Raw genomic sequence first — 24,150 nt, 5'->3', positions numbered from 1 at the left:
GGTAGAGTCTGTAATTCTCTGGAACCCAGTACCTTCCACATCTATAATAAGCTTTCAAGCAACCAGAGTTGTTATTTTTTTCTATGCCTGCTGTAGTGTGGTTTGATGAAACATGCACATTTTAAGAAAACAAGTTGATCATTTCCCTTGCTCAAATTATTCTCTATTTGGATAAATCTGCCACTGAAGTATCAAGTCTCATGTTCGGGAACGAACGGACAGGGTGGGAGGCTTGCCTCTGCCCATCTGGACGAGAGAAGATTTCACAGGCCGGGCGCTAGGTTGGTCTGTTCATACACGTTCACGAGAGACGGAAATTCGCTAGATTTCCCAAACCAGTGTTTCCTACTCTCGGGAAGGTACACTGGCTGAATTATTAGACGGAGGGTACTTGGGGACACCAGGAACCACTCTAAACAGATGTTCCTTCAGGAAGCAAAGGAAGGTGACAGCATCTACAAGAGGCTTCCTGCCAGACTCCCCAGGCCAGCGGGAGAGGGGCTGCAGGTCCCCGACGGCCCCCACGGCTCCGGCCAGCCTCCCGAAGGATGGTCCTTGGAGCAGAGGACCTGGAATAACGGGGGCGTCTGCTGTCTCATCCCACAGTCCCTGGAGACCCTGGTCACTTTGGTGCTCACAAATTTCTTCTTTTTTTAAAAATCCATTGCTTGTTGCTTTGGGGAGATATCAGACTTTAATTAGAATTAAGTTACTGCCAGAAGGGGATGAAACAAGCAAAACTACAAAGCGATAATACACCCTTAAAAGGAAACTACACGCTAAGTTGCCGCATCTCTCAGGAGAGGCCTCTGGCTTGCTTGGGGACGCGAGAGCTTTTACGCAGAAAGATCTTCCTGCTCCTCAGAACTCCCCCGAGGCCGGACCGGGACCCTTCTCTCTCTACAGGACAGTCTAGGGAGGTGGAGCGTTTTCAGAAAGCCTCAGACCCAAGACCTGGAAGGCAAAGCTAGGATCACGTTTCCCGGGGTCCTCTGACCTGCGGGTACGCAGGCAGACTAAGGATTAATCCCTAGCAAAGATTAATTCAGATTAAGAACCTCATTCCCAGGGCAACGATCCTTTCCAGGCCAGAGAGCGGTAGAATTCTTATCTATTACAATGCTTTTCAACGTGCATTCTCCATTATGTGAGGCCTGGTTTTAACCTGATGGGTCTATGATTTATTTGCAAAGCGAAACCAAATTGTTGCTTATTCACACCCAGCCTCTGAATCTCCACAGCGTTAGCTTGTAACTGTAAGTGACATAGTTCATTGTAGCTTCTCAAAATTAATTATTTATGTTTCCATCAACCGAGGTCATACCAGGACTACTTCAATCTCAAATATGAGAAACCCAGGTGAACAATTACAATTTAATTGATTTACTCCAGTTTTTATGTTGATCCTAAAGTACTTTATCTTCTGAAAAGTATTAAAACTCTCCAATGAACATATATATTCTGTAGAGCCATGCTCACAGGCAGGCTAGAAAATCAGATGCTACATTAAGGAATTCTCTAGTAAGAGCAAGTATTTTCCATACTGTTTATTTTTCTAATTTTTCTCTAGGATGTGGAATCACACAGTATGATTTGGTGTTAAGAGGACAGCCTCTTGGGCTCGAGTTCACGTCTAGCTCAACTGCTTCCAAACTGGCGCCCTGGGGAGGTGGCTTAGTGGACCTGTGCCTCAGTGGACCTGTGCCTCAGTTTCTCCATACTATAAAATGGGCTGGTGCTGGTAGCTCCTCCCCAGGTTGTGCGGATTAGGCGAGCTAACACTGTCACCGTCGGGCGAGGTCGGCGTTCGCCGTGGGCGCCGTCGGCAGTGGCAGACACGGTGGTGGGAGATGCACTCAGCGACGTGCGGGGCAGTGGCTGCAGGGAGCGGAGGGCCCGGCTGACTCTGTCCTCTTCCTCCTGCAGGAAAGTGGCAGATGCACGACGGCCTCCTGAACATCACCAAGGTGTCCTTCACGGACCGAGGTCGGTACACATGTGTGGCCGCCAACATCCACGGCACCGTGAACAACACGGTGACGCTGAGGGTGGTCTTCACGTCGGGGGACATGGGCGTGTACTACATGGTGGTGTGCCTGGTGGCCTTCGCCGTGGTGCTGGTCCTCAACATCACCCGCCTCTGCATGATGAGCAGCCACCTGAAGAAGACCGAGAAGGCCATCAACGAGTTCTTCCGCACGGAGGGCGCCGAGAAGCTGCAGAAGGCCTTCGAGATCGCCAAGCGCATCCCCATCATCACCTCGGCCAAGACGCTGGAGCTGGCCAAGGTCACACAGTTCAAGACCATGGAGTTCGCCCGCTACATCGAGGAGCTGGCCCGCAGCGTGCCGCTGCCCCCGCTCATCATGAACTGCAGGACCATCGTGGAGGAGCTCATGGAGGTGGTGGGGCTGGAGGAGCAGGGCCAGAACTTCGTGCGCCCGGCGCCTGAGGGCCAGGAGGCCGCCACCGGGGACGAGGTCTACACCATCCCCGCCGCCCTGCAGCGGAGCGAGTCCCCCGCCGCTGACTCGGACGCCTCGTCGCTGCACGAGCAGCCCCAGCAGATCGCCATCAAGGTGTCCGTGCACCCCCAGGCCCAGAGGGAGCCCACGGATGACCGGGATGGGGGGCCCCTCGAGGCCAGAGACGAGGACACCGAGCCGTCGGCCGAGCGCTCCCCCGAGTCCGCGGCGCCGTCCACCGAGGTCACGTCCGCAGCACTGACCTCCGAGGAGCCCACGCCCGTCGAGGTGCCGGACCATGTCCTGCCCCCGGGTCTCCTGGAAGCCGCAGAGCCGGCCGGGGCGCGCGACAGGAACGCCCACGTCGTCTGTGAAAGCCATGTCTGACAGCCCCCCCCCTGAGAAGCTATGCACACCCCGAGAATCAGGGCCGCCCCCACCCAGGGCCAGACGCGGTCCGCCCTCGCCGCTAAGCCTTACCGGAGACGCCTGTCCCGTAGGTAGGAGCCAGGCCCCTTCAGAAGGGAGCGCCTGTGTGCATGCTGTGTGCCCGGACCGCGCCCCGCGGCAGAGGATGCAAGCAGCGGCAGGGTGCAGAGCCGGCGACCTTGGGCAGGTGTCTGTGCGCGCGGCACGAAGCTCAGAGGCTCTTCTCTGCCAGATACCTTAATCGCTGATGCCCTTTTGGTGTGAGAGACTCTGAGGTCAAGAGCCCTGTCCAATGCACACTGCAGCGCTTTTCCTTTAAAAAATTATAGGTCCGCTACGAGAGCAACTGCACGTCCGTGGGTCTGTTGCACTTTCTTCTCAGTTTTAACCCCCTTCCCTGTTCCCCTATAACCGAGTCGTTGTGATACGAATGCTAATCGTTCCTTCTGGTTTCGTCCCCTTTGCCACTTTGTCCTTATTTCTCTCCACCCCCCGCCAAACTTTTACCTCGGAGGCTTTGGTGTCAGGGCTGATACCCACAAGTCATCTGTAATGTTCCAAAGCAGTTACCAGCCTCGTGATTTTTGTCATTTCCCAGGCCTGTCTCCATCCATCGCTTTTTTTTGTTTGTTTCCAATGAAGCTGCTGTTGTGAAACTGAGAAAAAAAAAAAAAACTTGCCCAGGATAGCACTTTAATAGCCAAATAAAAATGTGCTGCCTGTCCGATTCTGAGAGCCTTTGGGTGAGCTCAGCTGAGGTTGCAGGGAGACTGTAAACTTGAACTTGCCCAAACTGTCCATGAAAAGTGCTGTTTTTACGTTTAAGTAACGTCATCCTCCAAACACGGCTGCTGCTTGATCTGGAACGCATGTTGCTTCCAGAGACAGAGGCATCTGAGGAATCCGTGTAGGTGTAGAATGTGGGCCTCCCTCGAGGGCCGTCAGGGGCCGTCCGGGGACCCAGACGCTTGGTTTGGGGCAGCGAGTGTGAGGGTCCGTGGGGTTGCCTAGCCAGGCCCACTTCTCTGAACTGCAGGGCTAGGTCGTCCGTCCTTGAAGGGGAGAGTGAAAGGTTAGGGTGATGGCATCAGATTTCACACCAGAATTCTTGAATTAATTTTGTCCCACAAGAAAGCAGTTGTATGTGCGGCAGCATGATGTTATAGAAACGACAAAACTAGTCACCCAAAGGCTAGCGTCTCGTCTGACGGTGCCAGTAACCACCGCAGGCTTTGGGCAGGTGGGGCCTCCGTTCCTTCCCTGGCAGAGGGACAGACCGGACGGGCTCGAGCTCCATCTAGATGGTCCCCTCTCCCGCAGAATCACCTGGCCCTCCTCCACAGTTACTCGAAAGATTTTTCACTTTCCTCTCTGGTTCCTCTAATCTTCTTTATGCTGAAAGTTAGTACTGATGCAAATCAAGAGGATCAGTTTCAAAAACTCAAAACCCAAAATCATTAGGGCAGTGTCTGCAGTTTAGATGTCATCGTGGGAAGAATGAGAGGCATTGGTTCATTTCCATTTATGAGCAGGGGAGCCATAACCTTGAAGTCGTCTTGAGGGTCACGGCCACATCACGGTTTCCATGGAGGTTCCCTGGGCCACACGGACGTGAGAGCAAACCTGATGTTTAGTCCTCACTCTCTCGCTATCTGGATAAGTGACCTTCGACACCACCCCCCTGGGTTTAATCTTTCTCATCTGACAAACACGGAGGTGGTACTTGATGGGTCCCCAGATCCCATGCGGCTCAGACATTTAGAGTTTTATGGAAAGTGTGTGATGGCCCCCCTTGCAGGAGACAAGCAGTCTTGGGAGCAGAAATGGGCACGTGAGGTTAGATGCTCTTGCTGCCAACCTTCACAGCAAAAGCGTCTGAATCCGTAGCTGAGGGCAGAGGGTTTGGCTTCAGGGGTTTCTCTATGTATAGATAACCGGTGTGACAGGTGGTCTGACAAGACTCAGAGTTGGATCAGAGCCCTCTTGGCCTCAAGTGACCTATTGCCATCAGTTAGGAGTGTCTTGGGTGGTCACATAAAAAGTGAGTAGTGAACAATCGAGAGAAACCTTGACCTCCCACTTGCACTCTCTGGACAAGGGTTTTCTGTATTTGGTTGCAGAAGAGTTTTATCTCCACCTCTTAGAATTTTCCACTTGTCATGGAGGTCAGCAGATTCTTACCATGGATCTGTACACCCAAAGCGACAACAGGGGCCAACACTCATTTTGTGACACTGCATGAACCTTTTCCCATTCTGTCCAGTTCTCCCTCCACCGAAACCCATGTGCACATTTCCACGTGGAAATTACAGGAAAAGGCATCTCTCCCATCTAGACACTGATTAGGGATAGAAAGTTAAAAACGGGCAGATTTTTTATGAAGCAGGAGCAGAAATGTGTGACCAAAGAATGTTTTCAGGTTGGTTTTAGCTTCTTTAGACTGGCGAGATTATATAGATTTTTCAAAGCCTTTCCCCTCTTTAAGGCATCAGAAAGCTCTTGATAGAATAACAGCCAACCAAAGAGGAGGCTGGCTTACAACGAAGATTTCTCTGTCCAGAAAGGCCACACTCTTCCTGTTCATCCTGTAGCTTCTTTACAGAATAGAAAAGCTCTCCTGCTAGAATATGGACCAGAGAAGATCTCGTGACTTTTGGCTGATTTTTCAAAGATAAACTGTTCAGCTTCATAGAAATTCATAAAAGTATGGCTGCATGTGAGCGTGTGTGTGTGTGTGTGTGTGTGTGTGTGTGTGTGTATGCACACATGCATACGTCAGACTCATTTGGGCAGTTTTAACAGCTTAGCACTAAATCCCAAGCCATGTCCTTTGGGTCTTAGGTCATTATTCTCAAAAGCAAGCAGTTTCTGGTTTCTGAGTCATCTGGTCATATCTCTAGCGATTTCTTTTCTTGAAGTTCTGAAAATGATTCAGATATGTGTGCATATTTAATTCACATAGATGATCTGTAAACTTGGATGGTATTTATTCTAAATGGGAAAAAATTTTATACTGCAAATCTATGTAATTTATAATGGTTTTGTTTTATATATTATATTTTCATATTTTTAGGGCACATCTATTCTCATCTTTTTGTATATCATACTTGACAAAAAGAAATAGTAATACTTGACTAAATCTCTAGGAACCAAATGTGACATCTATAATGTATAGAAATCGCTCTGAAAATAACTGAGTGTCCTTACCCATCCTGAGCATTATTGTGCTGTGTCATTACACCCAGAATGATTGCTGGTGAGCGTTTCTTTTTTCAAAACCAAGCCAAAAGGCCTGGCCTCCCACACAGTGGAGTCTGGAATCCTTCCCTTCTTTATCTTTTTCATTGTGTGTTTCATTTTTAATTGTAGACATCCCGTGTTGTTCAGACTTCCTTTGAAGGGCAAATGTGAGATAAGAAAGCAACTTGATGGAAAGACTTGGCTTGAAGGATGGCTGTGTAACTTATTCTCTGGGCTGGTAACATTTCTCATCTAATGTTTGGATTGTTCTCTATCGGTGGTCTCAGAGCTGTTCAGCTGTTTAGCTCGTGAAGAAAATGTTAGGCAGAAAGAATGTTTGCAAGATTTGGACAGACAGCCTCTAAATGTAGTGCAGCCAACACAAACTAACTCAACCACAGAAACCCCAATCCCAGCCAGCGGATGAGCCATTTCAAAAGGCAGATCAGACGCCTGTGTGTGCAGGTTGAATTTCAGTGTTGTACCAGTGCTAAAACTCTTAAAGGGCAGCCCCTGTGGTTCTGTGAACAGGGGTTTCCTCCCAGTGTTTCACTGGGTAAGAAAATGGAGCATTTACCTTATCTTTCAGATCCTCTACTTTATACCCAGCGCAGTTCAGCGACTTCCCTGTACCTGTCTTCACGTACCCTTTTGGCAGTCCCTTTAGATCATAATCCTGGTTTCTGTTCTTGCTTTTTAAACTAATTCGTTGGTACTCTTTAAATAGCCAGCAAATCTCGTTGTATATTCACACACGTGTTTTGAGCACCTGTTACCTTCACGGTATTAGTCATTTTTACATTCACCTATTCATTTAAAAATCCTTTAGTAGATAACAAAGTTCATTTTCCTAATGACTCTTAGGGTTAAACCAGTGATTAACAAGGTTTGAATTAAACAAATCAGTGGTGGGGAAAAAAATCAAAAAAAACAATTGCTTATTCTGCTTTCTGAAGGACTGAGTGTCTGTTATACAAGAAAATGTTGTATGAGGGTGATAATGATTTTTAACTGAGATTTTTTAGAGATGTCATTTTTAAGGGGACTAATGCTTAGAATATCACAGTCGAAACTGAAGCTCATAGAGAATGTAAAAACAGAAAGCAAATAGTTCTAAGAATATTCTGGCATAAATTATTTTTATTTAACGAGGAATTAAAACCTTCAGTGTATCTCTCAGACACCCCAGCAATGCTCACGGAAGATGCTGGCACTTAACGTTTGATGTGCTATTCCTCTGGTTCTGGAATTTCTATGTTAAAGCCAGGAAATAAGATGGAAAAATGTATCTGGGCGGAAATGTCAAACTGTTGATTTGTGAGCTATAAATGTTCACCTTTTAAGAATAATTTAAAGGTATAAACAAATGACTAATATTTAAATTGATATAGCAGCAAAAAAGCAAAAAAAACATGTGAGCCATCCTGTATTTTGGTTGTTGCTTTAATAAAGGATTTGCACAGGTGTGCCGAGCGTGTCGTTTCCCAGCTCAAGGCTGTGTGAGTGTGGCCTGATTTACTCTTTCCAGTGGTAAGAAATCCGTAGTCAGTCCTCGTCCCTACCTTTTGCATCTGTGGCATATCTTGGGGAAAAGGGAAAAATGAAGTAATTGTTATGTGAATCTACAAACTTTATCCAAATTCAAAAATCCTAACTCTGTCCTGACAAACTTGATATCCATTTATTTTTTATAAATGGCTATCTATATGAAGAAATCATTTTTAACATGTAACATCAAGCTTATTGTAGAAAATCCACGAAGACCAGGAAACTCACCTACCCAGAACATTCCACGGGAGAAGACATTAGTCATAGATCCAACACAAAACACCTAGACAGAACCCAGTCCAGACCAAATCAAAGACTATGCTAGGGAGGTGCCCCTTGAAAGCTTTGAAAGCTGGATTCCTCTCAGATAGGATGAGGTCATGTAAACAAAACAAGAAAGGATAACACCAAATGGGAAAGAAAGTCTGTATTTTGCTATAGATCTGGAGAGGCCAACAAAATTATTGAGTGGGTTACCGGATAAACTGTGCATATAACTAAGATCCAGAGGTTCTGTCAAGCAAAAAAAGGTTTAAGAGAACTATAGTGGCATTCGTGGAAAAATTAACAATTGTGCCACCAGGGAAGAGAAAATAGGAAAGTTTTGTCCTAACTGCGTAATTTTGACTGGTACATATTTTCAGACCCAGAACAAACAGCTGCTAATTTTTTTTTTTTTTACAGGTTTTGGAATAGTGCATTCTTCATGGGCCTTAATCAGAGGAGCCTAGGTAAGGCTTAATATTAATCTGAGTGATTTTCAAAGCGTGTAGTCACAGAGCTGGAAAATAAGTGTCAGGTTTTCTGATTTCCCTGTCTTTTCGGCAGAGTCCCTAACACACGGGTTCAGCTCTGTTTGAACATCTCTGGTGTAGCAGAGCCCGTGACCACATTTAGGACATGCTCCGGTGTTGGTAGGTTTTAAGCGCTGAGTCAGAAATCTTAAAAGTGGTCCCACACTGGTCCTTGTTGAGCATCTGGAGCTGAAAGCGTGAGTTTGTCCTACCACAATAAAATTTTCCTTTACTGTCAACCCAAAATGAAAATTATAAGTGTATTCATGTCAAAGAGAGGATTACCAAAAAATGTGAGTGCTCCTGGCACCACTACATGAATTACACGCCATGTGGCACAGACCCTTTTGAGTTTAAATGGTTTCTGCCAATGGTGTTGGAGGCAGAAGTAGGCGAATCAGGTGCTCCCCCAACCCCGGAGATGCCCTGACGCTACAACTCATTAAGTAAAGGATGGTTCAACTGCCAGAAAAATGAAAGAACCAGCAGATTAAGTGCCTCAGTAGATTAGTATGTTTTGGAAGGACCATTAGAGATGACACACTGAAAGAAGTGTATGTATGTGTTAAGTGGCTTACTGAGGTATTTTTAAATAATAAGTGAATCAGAGCCAGCACCAATTGCATTTAACTGTTAGGTAAAACGAAGACACCAAGAGTAAAATAAGAATTTTCCTAAGATATTAACTCATAAGCTAAAAAATATGAATGAAGGTTGATGCATAGCAATATGAATTTTTCAAGAAGCAAATTTCTCACTACCAATGGAGTAGGTTTTCTTATAATGGACTCATGTTTTAAAGCTCATTATGGAATGCGAATTCACATGAATCATGCAAAAAAAATTACCTGTGCATAGAACTCTAGCTAGATTGAGGGTCTTTCTATTGTTCAGTTTTCATGCTATACAGCATCTGTTTCCTGAAAGTTTTCATGATTCGTATGAAGCTCACATGGATTGGAGACCCTGACGTGATCGGCGTCTCTGATTTTTAGGTCTGATGGATTATTACTTCTACTGTGGCATACTTATTCCACCCAACCATTTGATGAGGTGAATAAAGTTGTCCCAAAGCTTTAAAAATATTCCTAGTTCTAAACCTCAAGGTTTTTACATGAAGTGGGAAAGAAATGACAAGTTTGTCTGGAGAAAAGAGGTAAACTTCTTTCATACCAGCTGTGCAGATAGCCCTCACTGTCAGATGATGTCTCCTGTCTTTCCTGCTAGCATTACCTCACCTGTTGGGCCAGTGGACCAAGCTATTACGCACGAAGTAAGATGCTTGATTACAGTTAGAGACTGAGAAAATTCATCCACCATGTAGCAGACACTTGAACATACAAGAGGTAAATTTTAATATTGGCTCCACTTGAGATTATTTTAAAGCTGAAACATTACAAAAATTAAGACCTGGCAACATATTTGTAGAAATGTCTTCATCTAATGAAGAAGAAATTTTGAAAGTGTTAAGACCTCAGAAATTATAGAAAATTTAAATACATTTGTAGGAAAAAAAAGAAAGATGACAGCTTATATTGGAAGTCTGGGATCAGTTTTTTTGTGTGTTCAGAATACAACTTTCCTAACTTTTTGTCATTATAGTAGTTATTGAGATACATTAATGATATTTCTGAAACCCTGCCAGATCCTGAAAAAAAAAAAAATTAACCCAAGTTTTTAAAAAATACATGCAGATAAATAGTTAGATATCATCTAACTATTTTATGTTACCTTCTCTCATCCCATAATGGATTTGAGGTGATTGAGTTAAATATATTTTACTCTCTGTGCATCCTTTGACATTAGTAATTGCTGTGTTTCATACAAGTTCACTAACTCAATAACCAGACTATTAATCAGACATTTTATTCCCAATCATTTTGAATCCATGAGAGATTTTCAGTATGACTATACAAGCAGAACAGCTGGATGATCTAGAAATGCTTTTCTTTATCTGTAGCTAAAAATGGAAGGTTTTCTGCTGTAACACAAGAATAAGATGATTATGCCATACTCACAGACTGAATGTTTGTGTCCCCTCAAAAACCGTATGTTGAAATCCTAAACCCCAATGTGATGGTATTTGGTGGTGGGGCCTCTGGAAGGTGATGAGGTCATGAGGGTGGAGCCCTTATGAATGGGATTAGTGTCCTTATAAAAGAGCCCCAGAGCGCTCCGAAGACACAGCAAGAAGATAGCCATCTCTGAACCAGGAAGCCAGCCTCACCAGGCATTGAATCTTCCAGAGCCTTGGTTATGGACTTCCCAGCCTCCAGAACTGTGAGAAATAAATGCTTTTTTTAAGATGCCAGTCTATGGTAATTAGACTTTTTATTTTGAGAGTTCTAGATTCCCACGTGGTTGTAAGAAATAGTACAGAGATCCCACGTACACTTGACCAGTTCCCCCAGTGGATATCTCTCACAAAAGCATTGCACACCATCGCAATCAGGGCATCAATACTGGTACAGTTCTCCAGTCTTAACCAGGTCACCCCAGTTTTCCACGCACTCATTTGTGTGTGAGCTTTTAGTTCTGTGAAATTTTACCGCACATGTAGGTCTGTGCATCCACCACCACCAGTGAGATGCAGAACATTCCATGAGTACAAGGACCCCTGAGTTGCCCTTTCACGACCACACCTCCCTCTCTCCCACCCCAGAACACATTTTTTTTTTTTACATCAGTAAACTTAACTAAATAACTGAAGCTTTTCTGGAACCAACTGTAATAAGTATGTTTTACCAATAGAAATATATGGACATTTATCAGTTTCTTGATGTCTGAATTCCTGTTGCTTTAGAAGGGCTTGTACAATGAAGACAGACAGGTGTGGTTTCTGAAACACAAAGGAAAGAAAGCCAGACACTTGAAATCCTAGAAAACCCTTGAGAAGGAGGAACGTGAGGCAGGTGTCTTGGTGGAGGAGCTCTGGCATGCCCACTTCATGCCTTGCACTCTAGAGCAGCCAGAAGATGCAGAGCACGGAACAAAGGCGTGGTTGCTACATGCCTTTAAAAGTCTCAAAGAGAAAGTACTCCCTCCCAAATGTTCAATGTCTAGGTACACTCCAGAAGTTCCAAAACTAAGGCGCAGAGTGGTAACAAGTCATGGGTAAAGGCTCAGACAACCTCTGTGATGCTGGAGATCTCGATAGCCTTGTTTTCCGCTCCCTTGGGTAAGACGGGACGGGCAGGTAAGTGCCAGCCCCTAGGCCGTGATGAGGTACCTGTCACTTCTGATGTTATATTAAGAAAGCATCTCTAGGGCTTCCCTGGTGGCGCAGTGGTTGAGAATCTGCCTGCCAATGCAGGGGACACGGGTTCGAGCCCTGGTCTGGGAGGATCCCACATGCCACGGAGCAACTAAGCCCGTGAGCCACAACTACTGAGCCTGCGCGTCTGGAGCCTGTGCTCCGCAACAAGAGAGGCCACGATAGTGAGAGGCCAGCGCACTGCGATGAAGAGTGGCCCCCACTCGCCGCAACTGGAGAAAGCCCTCGCACAGAAACGAAGACCCAACACAGCCAAAAATAAATTAAATAAATTTTTTTAAAAAAAGCATCTCAAGTGTTGAACTTAAGACAGCCGGCCACAGTGTTGAGGAAAAGATCCTCTGCCCAACTCAGGAAGGCACAGGAGGCAGATTCCAGAACAGGGGCATCTGAGGAGTCTGGAAGAGTCCTCATTCGAAGCCACTGGAAAGGCGCCATGAAAGAATCCTTCCAAGTAACGTTGTTCTCTTACTGTGGAAATGCCCTGGACTCGTAAGCACATTTGGCTTCCATCAGGCATTACGGGTACAGAGTGTGGGTTGGTTTGCTCCTCTGACTCTAACAACCAGCTGAAATCTGAGTGCCCAGGACCCAGGAGTGTTGAGGAGGGTATGAGACTTCCAGGAGGCCAGCCCTGGCCGGAGGTCCTGAGCAGCCTGAAGCCGGACGCTGACCTCTTGGAAGCAGGAGAGGAGCAGCCTTAGGAAAGCAGGAGAAAACTGAAAAACAACTCTCCTTCCTACTGTTAGCCAGGGGCAGCTGTGCCCAGATAAAAGTGAATTTTTAAAGTATGGAAAATGGTAAATGCATTAGCTTGTGTGAATCAGTCGTAAAAATTACAGAAAATTATACTCGTTACCTAATTTCCAGCCAAGAAACCCCTCCGGTTTGGGTCCTGGTTGTCTCCTCGGTGACACGAACCTCAATGACAGAAGCATTTTGTGCTGAGCTAATCAGTAGGGTCCTGTTACAAAACTCAAGTTATTAAACCATTACTAAGAAATGATTCCCAGTGATAGTGGAGGTCAGACTTTCCGTTAAGCAGCAACATTGAAGCCTCTTTCAAATATTTATTTTGAGTGTGCTACGTTAGGATACTTTGTCTCCATCAAGTTCAAAAATGTTTTTTTCATAATTGCCACATCAGTAAAGTTGCTGTTCTGTATTTTCCACTCCAAACTCAGGACTAAGCATGAGATGTGCACACCATACACTGACCATGATCAGATTTATTCTGTACCACCTAAGTTTTGCTCTGTTTCCTCTGCATAGACAGTATTTCACAGCCTTACAAAATTGTTTATGCTCATTCATCAGCAGTGGGAGGTAACATTTCCTGTCATTTTTCATATCGGAGTATTTAGGTAAAGCTTGGTAAACCCTTAAGCCTTTTTGTTGTTGTTGTTGAATTGTAATAGTTCTTTATTATATTCTAGATACAAGTCCCCTATCAGATATATGATTGCATAAACCCTTAAGTCTTTTCTTTGGTTTCCCCTTCATAACAAGACACACCCTTCTTCTTCCCTGTCTTACCGGCAGGGTAGCCTAACAGATGATCCCATGTTCTAAACAAAAAAGTCATTTTCCCAAGACCATAAGAGAATCTACAGCTACCAGACCATGAGCTCTGTGCAGACAGCAATCATGTCTGTATCGCCACAGTGCTTCCTACAGAAGCGTAAAGATGACTAGCCTTTAGTAAACGTTAATTAAATGAAAACAAATCTGTCTTCTAGCTAATTAGGATTTATTGATATTGGATTAAATGTCTTCATTCATAGGGCCCAGTGAAGGGTAAAAAGTACACTTTGAAGAATCTCTTGGAACCTAAAACCATACTTGTGCAGACACTTCCCCCTTCACAGGATGGGGTAGGTTTCTTTTTCAAGGAGTAGAATATAACTCTTCTCTTTCTGTCGAACTTTAACCTAATATATTTTTTTAAAGAGCCATTTAAAAGTCTTCTGTCCACTCTGGTGGTGTCTTGGTGAGACAGCTTTCCACAATTAGAAACCTGCAGTGAATTCAAGAGAAAGGAATAGTGACACTGGAATCACCTATACGTCATTTCATGTCGTGTTCTCTGAGGGCACTTTTCAGACCCTGGAGGGTCGAGCAGAATAAAAACCGCATCCTTTCTGCAGCTCAGATGCTGGTGGGGACAGTCCATGCATCCCGGGGACAGGTCAGTGCGTAACCGCCCAAGCTGCCCTGGCCCCCTTCTAAGTTTCTCTTACCTCAAAAGAAACAACAAAATTCTAGTGGAGAATCCCCTTCCTCGAGCCCAAGCTGCCCTCTCCTTAAATCTTCACCAGGGCAGACCAGCCCCAGTGGAAAATGAACCCGCACACACAGCTGATGGGTTTAAATGTTCCTAAACAACCAGGGGTGTGTACCCCCCTGAATTGCTTTCAGGGCACAGCAGGGCAGCGCTGCCCACGGGCCTCATTGTAGGAGCGGGGAAACCGGGCTCGTTAAGTGAGGGAATTATTTCAGGATCGAGGAGGGACAGCATGTGACATAACAGGCACGTCACCCCGACGCACACGTGTGCTGCCGCTGAGCTGCGTGCTGTGGCGTCGCCCACGAGGGCTTCTTGGTGCAGCCGGTGCCTGGGGTTTGTGAAGGGAGATGAAGGCCCTCTGCGGCTGCAGCCTCGTCTCAAGGGGTCACCATCATTTCCTCCCCAGCTTCCCCTCCATCTTGGTCTTGTCTTGTCGTGGGGCCTCAGCCCCCGGCGGGCAGGGAGCACCTGTGTTTTCCTCCTGTCTTGAAGGCGGGTGCTTCCTGGGGAGGGGCTGGGCTCAGGCTCACACAGGAGACCCCAGAATGCAGCCCAGGAGGTAGAGGCTTTCACCGGCTCTCGTGTTTCCATCTTGGTGACCCCTGGTCCCCTCCAGCCACTCTTGGTCACCATGTGCCACTACTAAGGCACATAAATACGGCCAAACATCGACTGCTTTCGATGCTGTGAGTTAACGTCCCCCGCCCCGGTACTTACCAGGCTTGTTGAAAGCTAAGCCTGCCTACTTGCTCAATTCCACCTTTCCTTCCACGCTTCACAGGGGATCAGGCCAAGTTGACCTCCACTAGGGCTGATTCCTCCTCACTGTCCTAGCCCGGGCCACGCAAACCCGTCCTTGCCTTCCCCAGCCTCCCTCCGCTGACCAGCCCCGGCCCTGGCCCGGCCCCGGCACCACCATCAGAGCGTCACCGTCACTGGGCACCCTTGACCTCGGGAACTGTGCAGACCCTTCTGAGAGGCCTCGGGCTGCTGGGCCCTGAACTGCTTCCCTGTATAGCAAACTGGTGAGGTGCCGTGAGCCCGACTTTCCCGTCACGCTGCACACGTGCTCCCACTGCACACGTGCACACACACACACACACACACACACACACACACACACACACACACACATGCCCCAGCACCCCCTGCAACCAGAGGCAGACAAGGAGGAAGAAGAGCTGCTTCCAGGGCTGTGATCCCTCCTGGTCCCTCTCAGAAACAGTAACTACAGAAGATCAAGGGGATGGTCTTACAATAGCAGAACCACATCAACACGTGGCACACACGCGGTCTTGCAATGGGGGGGACTGACATCTGAACTATAAGAACCCCTGTCACCCCCTCCGTGGCATCCACCTGGACAGAAATGCACCTGCCGCCAGGTCAGCCAGGTCTCTTGTCTTGGTCCTAACACCACCCTCCCATCCGAAAGTTGAGTAACCATCCAGAGGCAGTAACGAGGGAACATTCCCACTGGGGTCCACCGCGGCCACTCTGTCCCACTCCCCTGTGGAGCCTGGTTCCGTAATCGCTGCTGCCCAGACCGGAGAAGGGCCCAGATCCAGAGCTCTGTCCACTGCCCCGGCGTCCAGCAGGGTGACTGGGCACCTACTTGCTTATGTAACATCAGCCCTGCCCAACCTCGCTGTAAATCCTCTTTCCTGGCATCTGCAGTCACAAGAGGCTAGACTCTAGGTATTAATTATAGGGTAGAAATCCTTTTGAACCCTTTGTGACTCACTTCTCTCTAGTTTGCTGTGTGTCTCTGAGCTGCCCTTGATTTCTTTATCCCCACCCGATAAAGGACCTGTTCCATCCTGATATGGATTAAAGGTGGGTCCAGTTGGTTTTTACTTTTGCACGAATATTGTGCAAATAAAATCTTAATTGCTCCTATTAAATACTCAGGAATTCAGTTTTACCAATTATCAAGTGTTTACTTCGTAACCTGTCCTTAAAGTGAGTCAGAACAAATCCTACTATGGTATCTAGTTACATTATCTTCTTACCCAATAAGCAGTAAGTTTATGGAAATGAATAGGGTTTATTTACTCTACAGTTTTCCTGATCTGATAACCTCTGGGTCTACTTCTGTTTTACACTGTGTATTAAATTTAATCTAAATAGTAGGGGAAGAAATTAAGGGTAAGAAAATGTGGAGGGTAAGCCTAGATGTGTCTCAGAATTCCCCCAGCATGAGTCTGTGGTGCGTTTCTTTTCTGCAGATTAGCTGAGTAGAGGTTCCTGGGGTCCAACAGGAAGTCCTGGTGTTCACTGCTAACTAGGTGGCATGCATCTCATCATCTCATGGTGCCTACACATGAACAGTAGGGCATCACCTTGATAGTAGAGAAGTCTGCCCAGCGAAGAAATAGGCATTTGCTTGTTTAAAAGCATCCTTCATATTGATATTGGTACACGTAATCTTTTGACTCATGGAAAAGTGGTGTTTTTCAGTAAAGCAAAACAGTCATTTTCTGTAAAGTTCAAGTGATAATCTTCAGATGAAAGGCCAAAAGGTGCTTATAAATTTGGGGGAATAATCCTGAAGTATGTATGTTATTCAAACTCGTTCAGATTAATAAGAATCTCTCTGAAATAGAAAATGAAGGTATCTATCCTGTTTTGCAGTTAATATGATTCTGAATTCATCAACCCTTAAAGAATTCTCCCTCATATAAGCGATTAGTGACCAGCTGAACCAAATAATGTCCCTTTATTTTTTTGCAAAATTTTATTTCATTTTAATTAATCAAATGACGATAAGGTTTGGACACACAAAGCAGGATTCAACAGAAAGCCAGTCCCTCTTTAGTAATTCAGCTTTCTTTTTGTTTACAAAGTGCCACTGCACACTCTCAAGTCCTGCCCTTTGAGCAAGTCCAAGGGCAAGCAGGCACTTCCTAACTGCAGAGGTACCGAGAGAAAGCAGTTCTGTCAAACTGTGTGTTTACAGACACGTATCTTTATTGGATGTTTGTAAGGGTCAAGGAAATACTAGGCTCCAAGAACATAAAAATGAACAAGACCTGGTTCCTGTCCTTAAAACTTCACCTTTTTAGAAAGTACTTAAGGCATGTAGTAAATAGCTACAATAGATGATTTTTCAAAAAGTAATAAATGTTGGAAAAAAGGTGGCACACCATCAGAGATTTTAGGGATTGAAAAGAGTAGCTCAAGATTAGATTGCAGCATCATTGGGAAGCACCTGCCTCAGATGTTTGTCTTCTGCTACTAGTAATCACAGAGTGTGAAACCTCCAGAGCAGCACGGATCTCATTACAAGGGGAAGAACCGCCAACACCCTGTTCTTGGTAAAAAACCCTTACTTAATGTTAAAGAGATGCCAGAATGAAGACAGGTTTTTGCTCTGTGGATAAAACTGATTATGTGCTGTGATGCATACATCCATTTAATCCAGCTCTCAAGAAATGCCTAGAACTGTGGTCAGGCATCTAAGATACCATTCCTTCTGCCTATAAGGAAACACTACACCTGTGGGGAAGCAAGAATTTTATTATATTTTATTTGATCAGAATATTATAACTTGCAAAAAAAAATCTAGTTGGTTCAGGTTTATGTTGTATTTTGAAAGTCTGTTCTTGTTCAAACAGACATAGCTCTATAGAAGCATCAGCTCTTGTATATAATGCTCAAATTTGCACCTGACTATCAAATCCACTAAAAGTGAATGTTGTAAAAAAAAAAGTAATAAATGCCCTCATGGATAGAGAACTGAAATCCTAGTAAAAGTCAAGGGAGGAATGCCATACTTTTGACTGGGAGAAATCAGGAGAACTCTGAAGAAAAAGGTAATTTCAGATAATCTGTGAAGGGTAGTTGGGATTTGGGCAGGTGGAGATGGACTGGATGTGAGGTGAGGGGTGAAGGCAATAAAGGGCCCAGAGGGCCGGCTGTTGGGCTGGAGTGGGGAACGCGGGGCGCAGGGGGGACGTGGGTTGAGGTCTCCTGAAGGCCAGTGTGCAGAGTGGACAGGACAGACCTCTGCTTTGGAAAGATGCGCGGGAGAGAGTGAAGCCCCCCGTGGGGATTTCAGAGGCTCTTGATGAGGGTCTGAACCAGGTGAGTGGCAGGAACGGCAGGGCGATCTGCCTGGACCTGAGAGATGTTTCTGAGCGCCTCGTCGGGGGCTTGGCCACAGTAGTTTCTGGAGTAAGAGGGAGGGAGGAGCAGAAATAAATTGGAGGTTTTAATCCTGGATGACTGAAAGAATCACATTGCCATCCAAGAAGTGGGGAGGAGAACGTAAGGAAAATCGAACACTTGGAACAGTTACACCCATTACTGCTGTGATTTTGCAAGTCCTTTCCGGCTCCTTGAGATTGACAGATACATGTCCGTAAACACGTAGTTTGACCACTGCTTTCTCTCGGTACCTTTGCAGTTAGGAAGTGCCTGCTTGTTCTTGGACTTGCTCACAGGGCAGGACTTGAGAGTGTGCAATGGCGCTTTGTAAACTGAAAATACGATACAAACAACACTGAAAAATAGAATCAGTAATTTGTCTTCTGTTGGCAGTAGAGACTCATCTGTTTGATATATTGACGTATTAATTACTAGAAAATCCTACTGTTGTTCAAAAGTCCCCAAGCCAGGGGATTATAAAGACATGTTGAGCAAACAGCTGGAGTCACATGGCTTAGTCAGGGTGCTTTGGGCTGCCAGGAAGGTAGAAAATGCAACTCAAAGTGACTGAAGCCAACATTAGGATTTTTTTTTTTTTTTTTTTTTTGTACTCTCACATGATAAGAGCTCTGGCGGTGGAGAGTTTCTCAGGGTGATTAAATCATCAGCGTAATTAAGTACTGAGGTTTTATCCAGCCTCCAACAGTTCCGTTTCCCCTGGACCTTCACTGTCTTCCCTCGTGGTCTCCAGGTGGAAAAGCAGGAACAGGCATCACCCTTCACACTCGGCATTCGGAAACAGAAAACACAAAAGGGCCATTTCTTCTTCTTCTTGTTTGTTTGTTCTGTTTGTTTTAAGGAAGGGAACTCTTTCTCAGAAGTACACCCAGCTGAGCTGATCAGACATCTCTTTTTTTCCTGGACTGAGTGAAATGCCTGTCCCTAAATCAGTCCCTGGCTTACATCAAGCATGATGAACCCCCCGTGGACAGGGCCAGTCTCACCTGAAATCTAAGCACGTCAACTGTGAAGAGGGGTGTGGAGGGCTGAGCAAACCAGGCTTATATTAGAAAGGAGGCCAGGAGAGGCAGATGGAGGCTGGAAGGGCTCAGTGGCGTTCGCTGTAAGCCAGTGGTAGGAGGTGGAGAGGGAGAGGGTGAGCAACTAGAGGGTGGATTTTCTTGTAACCTTTTATATCGATGTACTGAGAAATTGAGAGCAATCTGCCCTTATTTTCTGTCACTCAGGGAAGTCTCGTAGCCATAGAAACGAGGACCCCTTGGAATCAAGTTCTCCAGCCACAGCCATGGTTTGTCAGGGAATTCTACACCCGCAGGGAGCTGGCGCTCTTCTTAGGAGGATGTGGGACTCGGGCTGCCAGGCTGGCTGGGACGGGCAGCTCTGCAACGAGCACGGTCACCCAGCCCAGGGAAGGGGCTTCAGGTTCTAAATGCCCTCTTGGGAGCAGAGAGAAGGCAGCCCGTGAGAACAGCGGACAGGCAGGCTTTGTCAGAAAAGTGGAGTCGTTGATTGTGTCACGAATGCCTAATGGTCATTATGCTGTGGTTCCGAACAGAAGTTCCGCAGCCTCTCATGTTCCATTTACACTCGCTTGATACAAGCATCGCGCGATACATCAGGCTGTCTCGGGTTTGTTTAAACCCATCCATCTCAGACTCATGAGAGTATTTACACGTGAATCCAGCTTCCCTTTCCGTTTGTCGTGCCTCCGGGACTTTTCTCACCTGATTAGGGGGTGGCTGATACATGTGTGAGGTGTGGGTAGCATGAAGATTGCGTGCACGGCTGAACTCTTGGCGTCTTCACGTCAGTCTGAAGATGTGTGCGTTGGCCATCGCCGGGCAATATGAAAGCCTGAAAAATGCATGCCCAACTGTCCAAATCCAACTGCCTGGGCACCTATTCTTAGGAGCAGGGTAATAGACCATCTTGTCTACACTCGCTGGGTCACAGAGAAACTACCGCTACCAGGTTATCCAGGACACCCTGGCCCACTTGCTGGCTGGACTGTTCTCCATTTCTCTAGCCACGTCCTTATAAATCAACGTGAAGAATATATATCAATAGACCGAAATCAAAATACGATACTGCAGCACATAACAACGATGGTCATGATGACCACTGTTGTTCATTTAACAAATGTTGTTACTTGCCTACTCATATGTCTGCCAAGTGCTATTCTGGATGTTGGAAACCAGCAGTGAACAGGCAGGGTCCCCACCCTTAGTATTTTCTTTTTTTTTCAGATATATACCGAGGAGTGGAATTGCTGGGTCATATGGTAGTTCTATTTTTAATGTTTCGAGAAACCTCCATACTGTTTTCCACAGTGGTGCACCAATTTACATTCCCATCAAGAGTGTAGGGGGGTTCCCTGTTCTCCACATCCTTGACAACATTTGTTTATTTGTGTTCTTTTTGTTGATGGCCATTCTGACAGGTATGTGATGATATCTCATTGTGGTTTTGATTTGCATTTCCCTCATGGTTAGTGATGTTGAGCATCTTTTCATGTGCCTGTTGGCCATCTGTATGTCTTCTTTGGAAAAATGTCTGTTCAGGTCTTCTGCCCATTTTTTGATTGGGTTGTTTCTTTTGATGTTGAGTTGTGTGAGCTGTTTATATATGTTGGATACTAACCCCTTATCAGTCATATCATTTGCAAATATTTTCTCCCACGCAGTAGGTCTTTTCATTTTGTCGATAATTTCCTTTGCTGTGCAAAAGCTTTTAAGTTTCATGAGGTCCCCTTTGTTTATTTTTGCTTTTATTTCCTTTGCTTTAGGAGACAGATCCAAAACAATATTGCTACGAGGTATGTCAAAGAGTTTTATGGTTTCCAGTCTTACATTTAGGTCTAATTTTTTTAATGTAGAGAGAGGGAATTTAATAAATAATGGCAGAGGGAGTATTTAGTAAGTGATGGCACCTTCCTTATACACTGACACTCTGCTGGAGTACATGGGGTGTTTATAACATTTCACTGACTTTCTACTGTACTTTATTTACCCTTCAGTTTTATTGAGATATAGTTGACATAGTACAGTGTATTAGTTTAAGGTATGCAACATAATTATTTTGTATATGTATACATTGCAAAATGACCACCGCAGTAAGTTAACATCCATAACCTCGCCTAGTTACAAAGTTTTTTTGAGTGTGTGAGGGAACTTTTAAGATTTGTTCTCCTAGCAACTTTCAGGTATGCAGTACAGTGTTGTTAACTGTAGTCACCGTGCTGTGCGCGACATCCCCAGGACTTATTTATTTTACAACTGGGATTTTGTACACTTTGACCCCCTTCACCCATTTCCCTCACCCTCCACCCCCGCCTCTGGCAACCACCAATCTGTTCTCTGTTTCCATGAGTTTGTTTGTTTCAGATTCCACATATAAATGAGATCATACCATGTTTGTCTTTCTCTGTCTGACTTACTTCATTTAGCATAATCCCCTCAAGTTCCATCCACATTGTCACCAATGGCAAGATTTCCATCTTTCTTACGGCTGAATAATATTCCATTACACATACACACACACACACATATGTGTGTGTGTATATATATATAGTGATATATGTATAGTATGTATATATATATATGTATTACATATATATTTGTAGATGGAGATGTATAAATTTCTTTATCCATTCATTTGTCAGTGGACACTTAGGTTGTTTCTATGTCTTGGCTGCAGTGAGCATGAGTGTACAGATATTTCTTCATGATCGTGATTTCATTTCCTTTGAATAAATACTCAGAAGTAGGATTGCTGGATCATATGGTAGTTTTATTTTAAAATTTTTGAGGAACCTCCGTACCATTTTCCATAGTTGTTGCACCAATTTATGTTCCCACCAACAATGCACAAGGGATCCCTTTTCTCCACATCCTCACCAGCACTTGTTATTTTTAGTTATTTTGATAATGGCCATTCTGACAGGTGTGAAGCAATATCTCATTGTGGTTTTGATTTGCATTTCCCTGATGATTAGTGATGTTGAGCATCTTTTTATGTGCCTGTTGGCCATTTGTATGTCTTTTTTCGGAAGAATGTCTATTCAGGTCCTTTGCCTATTTTTAAGTCAGATTTTTTTCTATTGAGTCTTATGAATTCTTAAAATAGTTTTTGATATTAACCCCTTATCGGATATATGATTTGCAAATATTTTCTCCCATTCCATAGTTGCCTTTTCATTTTGTTGATGGTTTTCTTTGCTGTGCAGAAGATTTTTAGTTTGAAACAGTTCCACTTGTTTATGTTTTTCTTTTGTTTCCTTTGCTTTTGGTGTCAAATTCAAAAAAATCATTGCCAAGACCAGTGTCTAGGAGCTTACTGCCTGTGTTTTCTAGGAGTTTTATGGTTTCAGGTCTTACTTTCAAGTGTTTACTCCATTTTGAGTTGATTTTTGTGTGTGGCATAAGACAGGGGTCCAGTTTCATTCTTTTGCATGTAGCTATCCAGTTTTCCCACCATTTTATATTCTTGGCTCTTTTGTTGTAAATTAATTGACCATATAGACATGGAAAAGACTTGAATTCTCTAAATCTAAAACTTTCCTCTTACTGTTGTCATCCCTAAAATCGGTTCATAGACTTTGTAAACATAGAACCTTGGGTCTGTACAAATTATATTCATTTTTTTTCCTTCCTCTGATCTGGCATCTTGCTGCTAAAGAGAAAAACATTCCCAGATGTCCCAGCCAGATTTGAAAGCTCCATCCATCTTCAGTTTGTCAGCACACGGAGTTGAGCAAGCCACCTCCCTAGAGCTGTCAACAGACAATTCTTTTTCAGACTGGTAGGTCTTAGGGCACTGAAACTGGTCATCAGTTGAAACAACAGAAAAAAAGGGGGTGTCATCAGTTGAAACAACAGAAAAAAAAAAAAGGAAGGAAATTAAGAATACATGCTGTAGATTTTGACTATTCTTAAAATTTGAAAGTTGAAGTTATCATATACAAAGAGCAACATTTTGTAGGGAGACTCTGGTTTTTGAATCCCATCTATCTATAGATGTATTATTTATGAAGAGCTTTCCACTGAGATGGCCCAAGTTTTGTCTGGAAATAGCATCTTGCCATTACCTTGTACTTCTCAGCTGTCTTAAGGATCAGTGAGCAGATATAACTGTCACACATCAAAAGCTCCCCAGAGTATTGGGGTACATAATATTATCAGCCATGATTTTGGCCATTAATATAAAATTCTGGGGAACATGCTTTTTTTGTTTGTTTGTTTCTTTGTGTGTCTGTTTACCAATGGAGTATAAAAATGAAATATCGGGCTTCCTTGGTGGCGCAGTGGTTAAGAATCCTCCTGCCAATGCAGGGGACACAGGTTCGAGCCCTGGTCCGGGAAGATCCCACGTGCCGCGGAGCAACTAAGCCCGTGCGCCACAACTACTGAGCCTGCGCTCTAGAGCCCGCAGGCCACAACTCCTGAGCCCGTGTGCCACAACTACTGAAGCCCGCGTGCCTAAAGCCCGTGCTCCACAACAAGAGAAGCCACCGCAATGAGAAGCCCGTGCACCGCAACGAAGAGTAGCCCCCGCTCGCCGCAACTAGAGAAAGCCCACGCACAGCAACGAAGACCCAACACAGCCAAAAATAAATTAAAAAAAAAAAAATGAAATATCAGGGTAAAAATGTACTGATTCACCAGGTTGAAATCTCTCAGAAGCTGAGACATATTTCCAATGGTTTCCCACGTAACTATTTTAGACCAAAATATTTCTACAGATTGGACTTGTGCCTAATCATACAATCAGATTGCTTCAGCCACCCAGATGCTTATGGGCAAAAATAATAACTCCACATTAAGTTATTATTAGCTTTTTCTGTCTGAATCATGGCTAAGATCTCTTTGTCTTCAGAAGTGATATTGGCATAATCAAATTACAATCTATTTGAATATTTTCTTCCCAGCTTGTGCCCCTATTAGC

The 24,150-nt window shown here is 44.8% G+C and overlaps 1 protein-coding gene across 3 annotated transcripts in view; it reads left to right on the top strand.

Annotated features, from left to right (window-relative positions):
• MFAP3L (microfibril associated protein 3 like) overlaps positions 1 to 24,150 on the top strand; it is a 68,658-nt gene that overhangs the window by 36,221 nt on the left and 8,287 nt on the right. For 2 of the 3 annotated variants that reach the window (XM_036854571.1, XM_036854570.1), the window contains one exon: positions 1,927 to 7,600. In XM_036854571.1, the coding sequence (XP_036710466.1) occupies positions 1,927 to 2,852 (926 nt within the window). In that variant the 3' untranslated portion in view covers positions 2,853 to 7,600. Of the gene's footprint in view, positions 1 to 1,926; positions 7,601 to 8,366; positions 8,414 to 24,150 lie in introns of those variants that run through there. The other variant, XR_005020216.1, reaches the window with a different exon arrangement.

Source organism: Balaenoptera musculus, chromosome 6 (genome assembly GCF_009873245.2).
Source record: "Balaenoptera musculus isolate JJ_BM4_2016_0621 chromosome 6, mBalMus1.pri.v3, whole genome shotgun sequence".
Taxonomy (NCBI): domain Eukaryota; kingdom Metazoa; phylum Chordata; class Mammalia; order Artiodactyla; family Balaenopteridae; genus Balaenoptera; species Balaenoptera musculus.
Note: the sequence above shows the minus strand (reverse complement) of the source record. Positions and strands in the feature narration are given on the sequence as shown.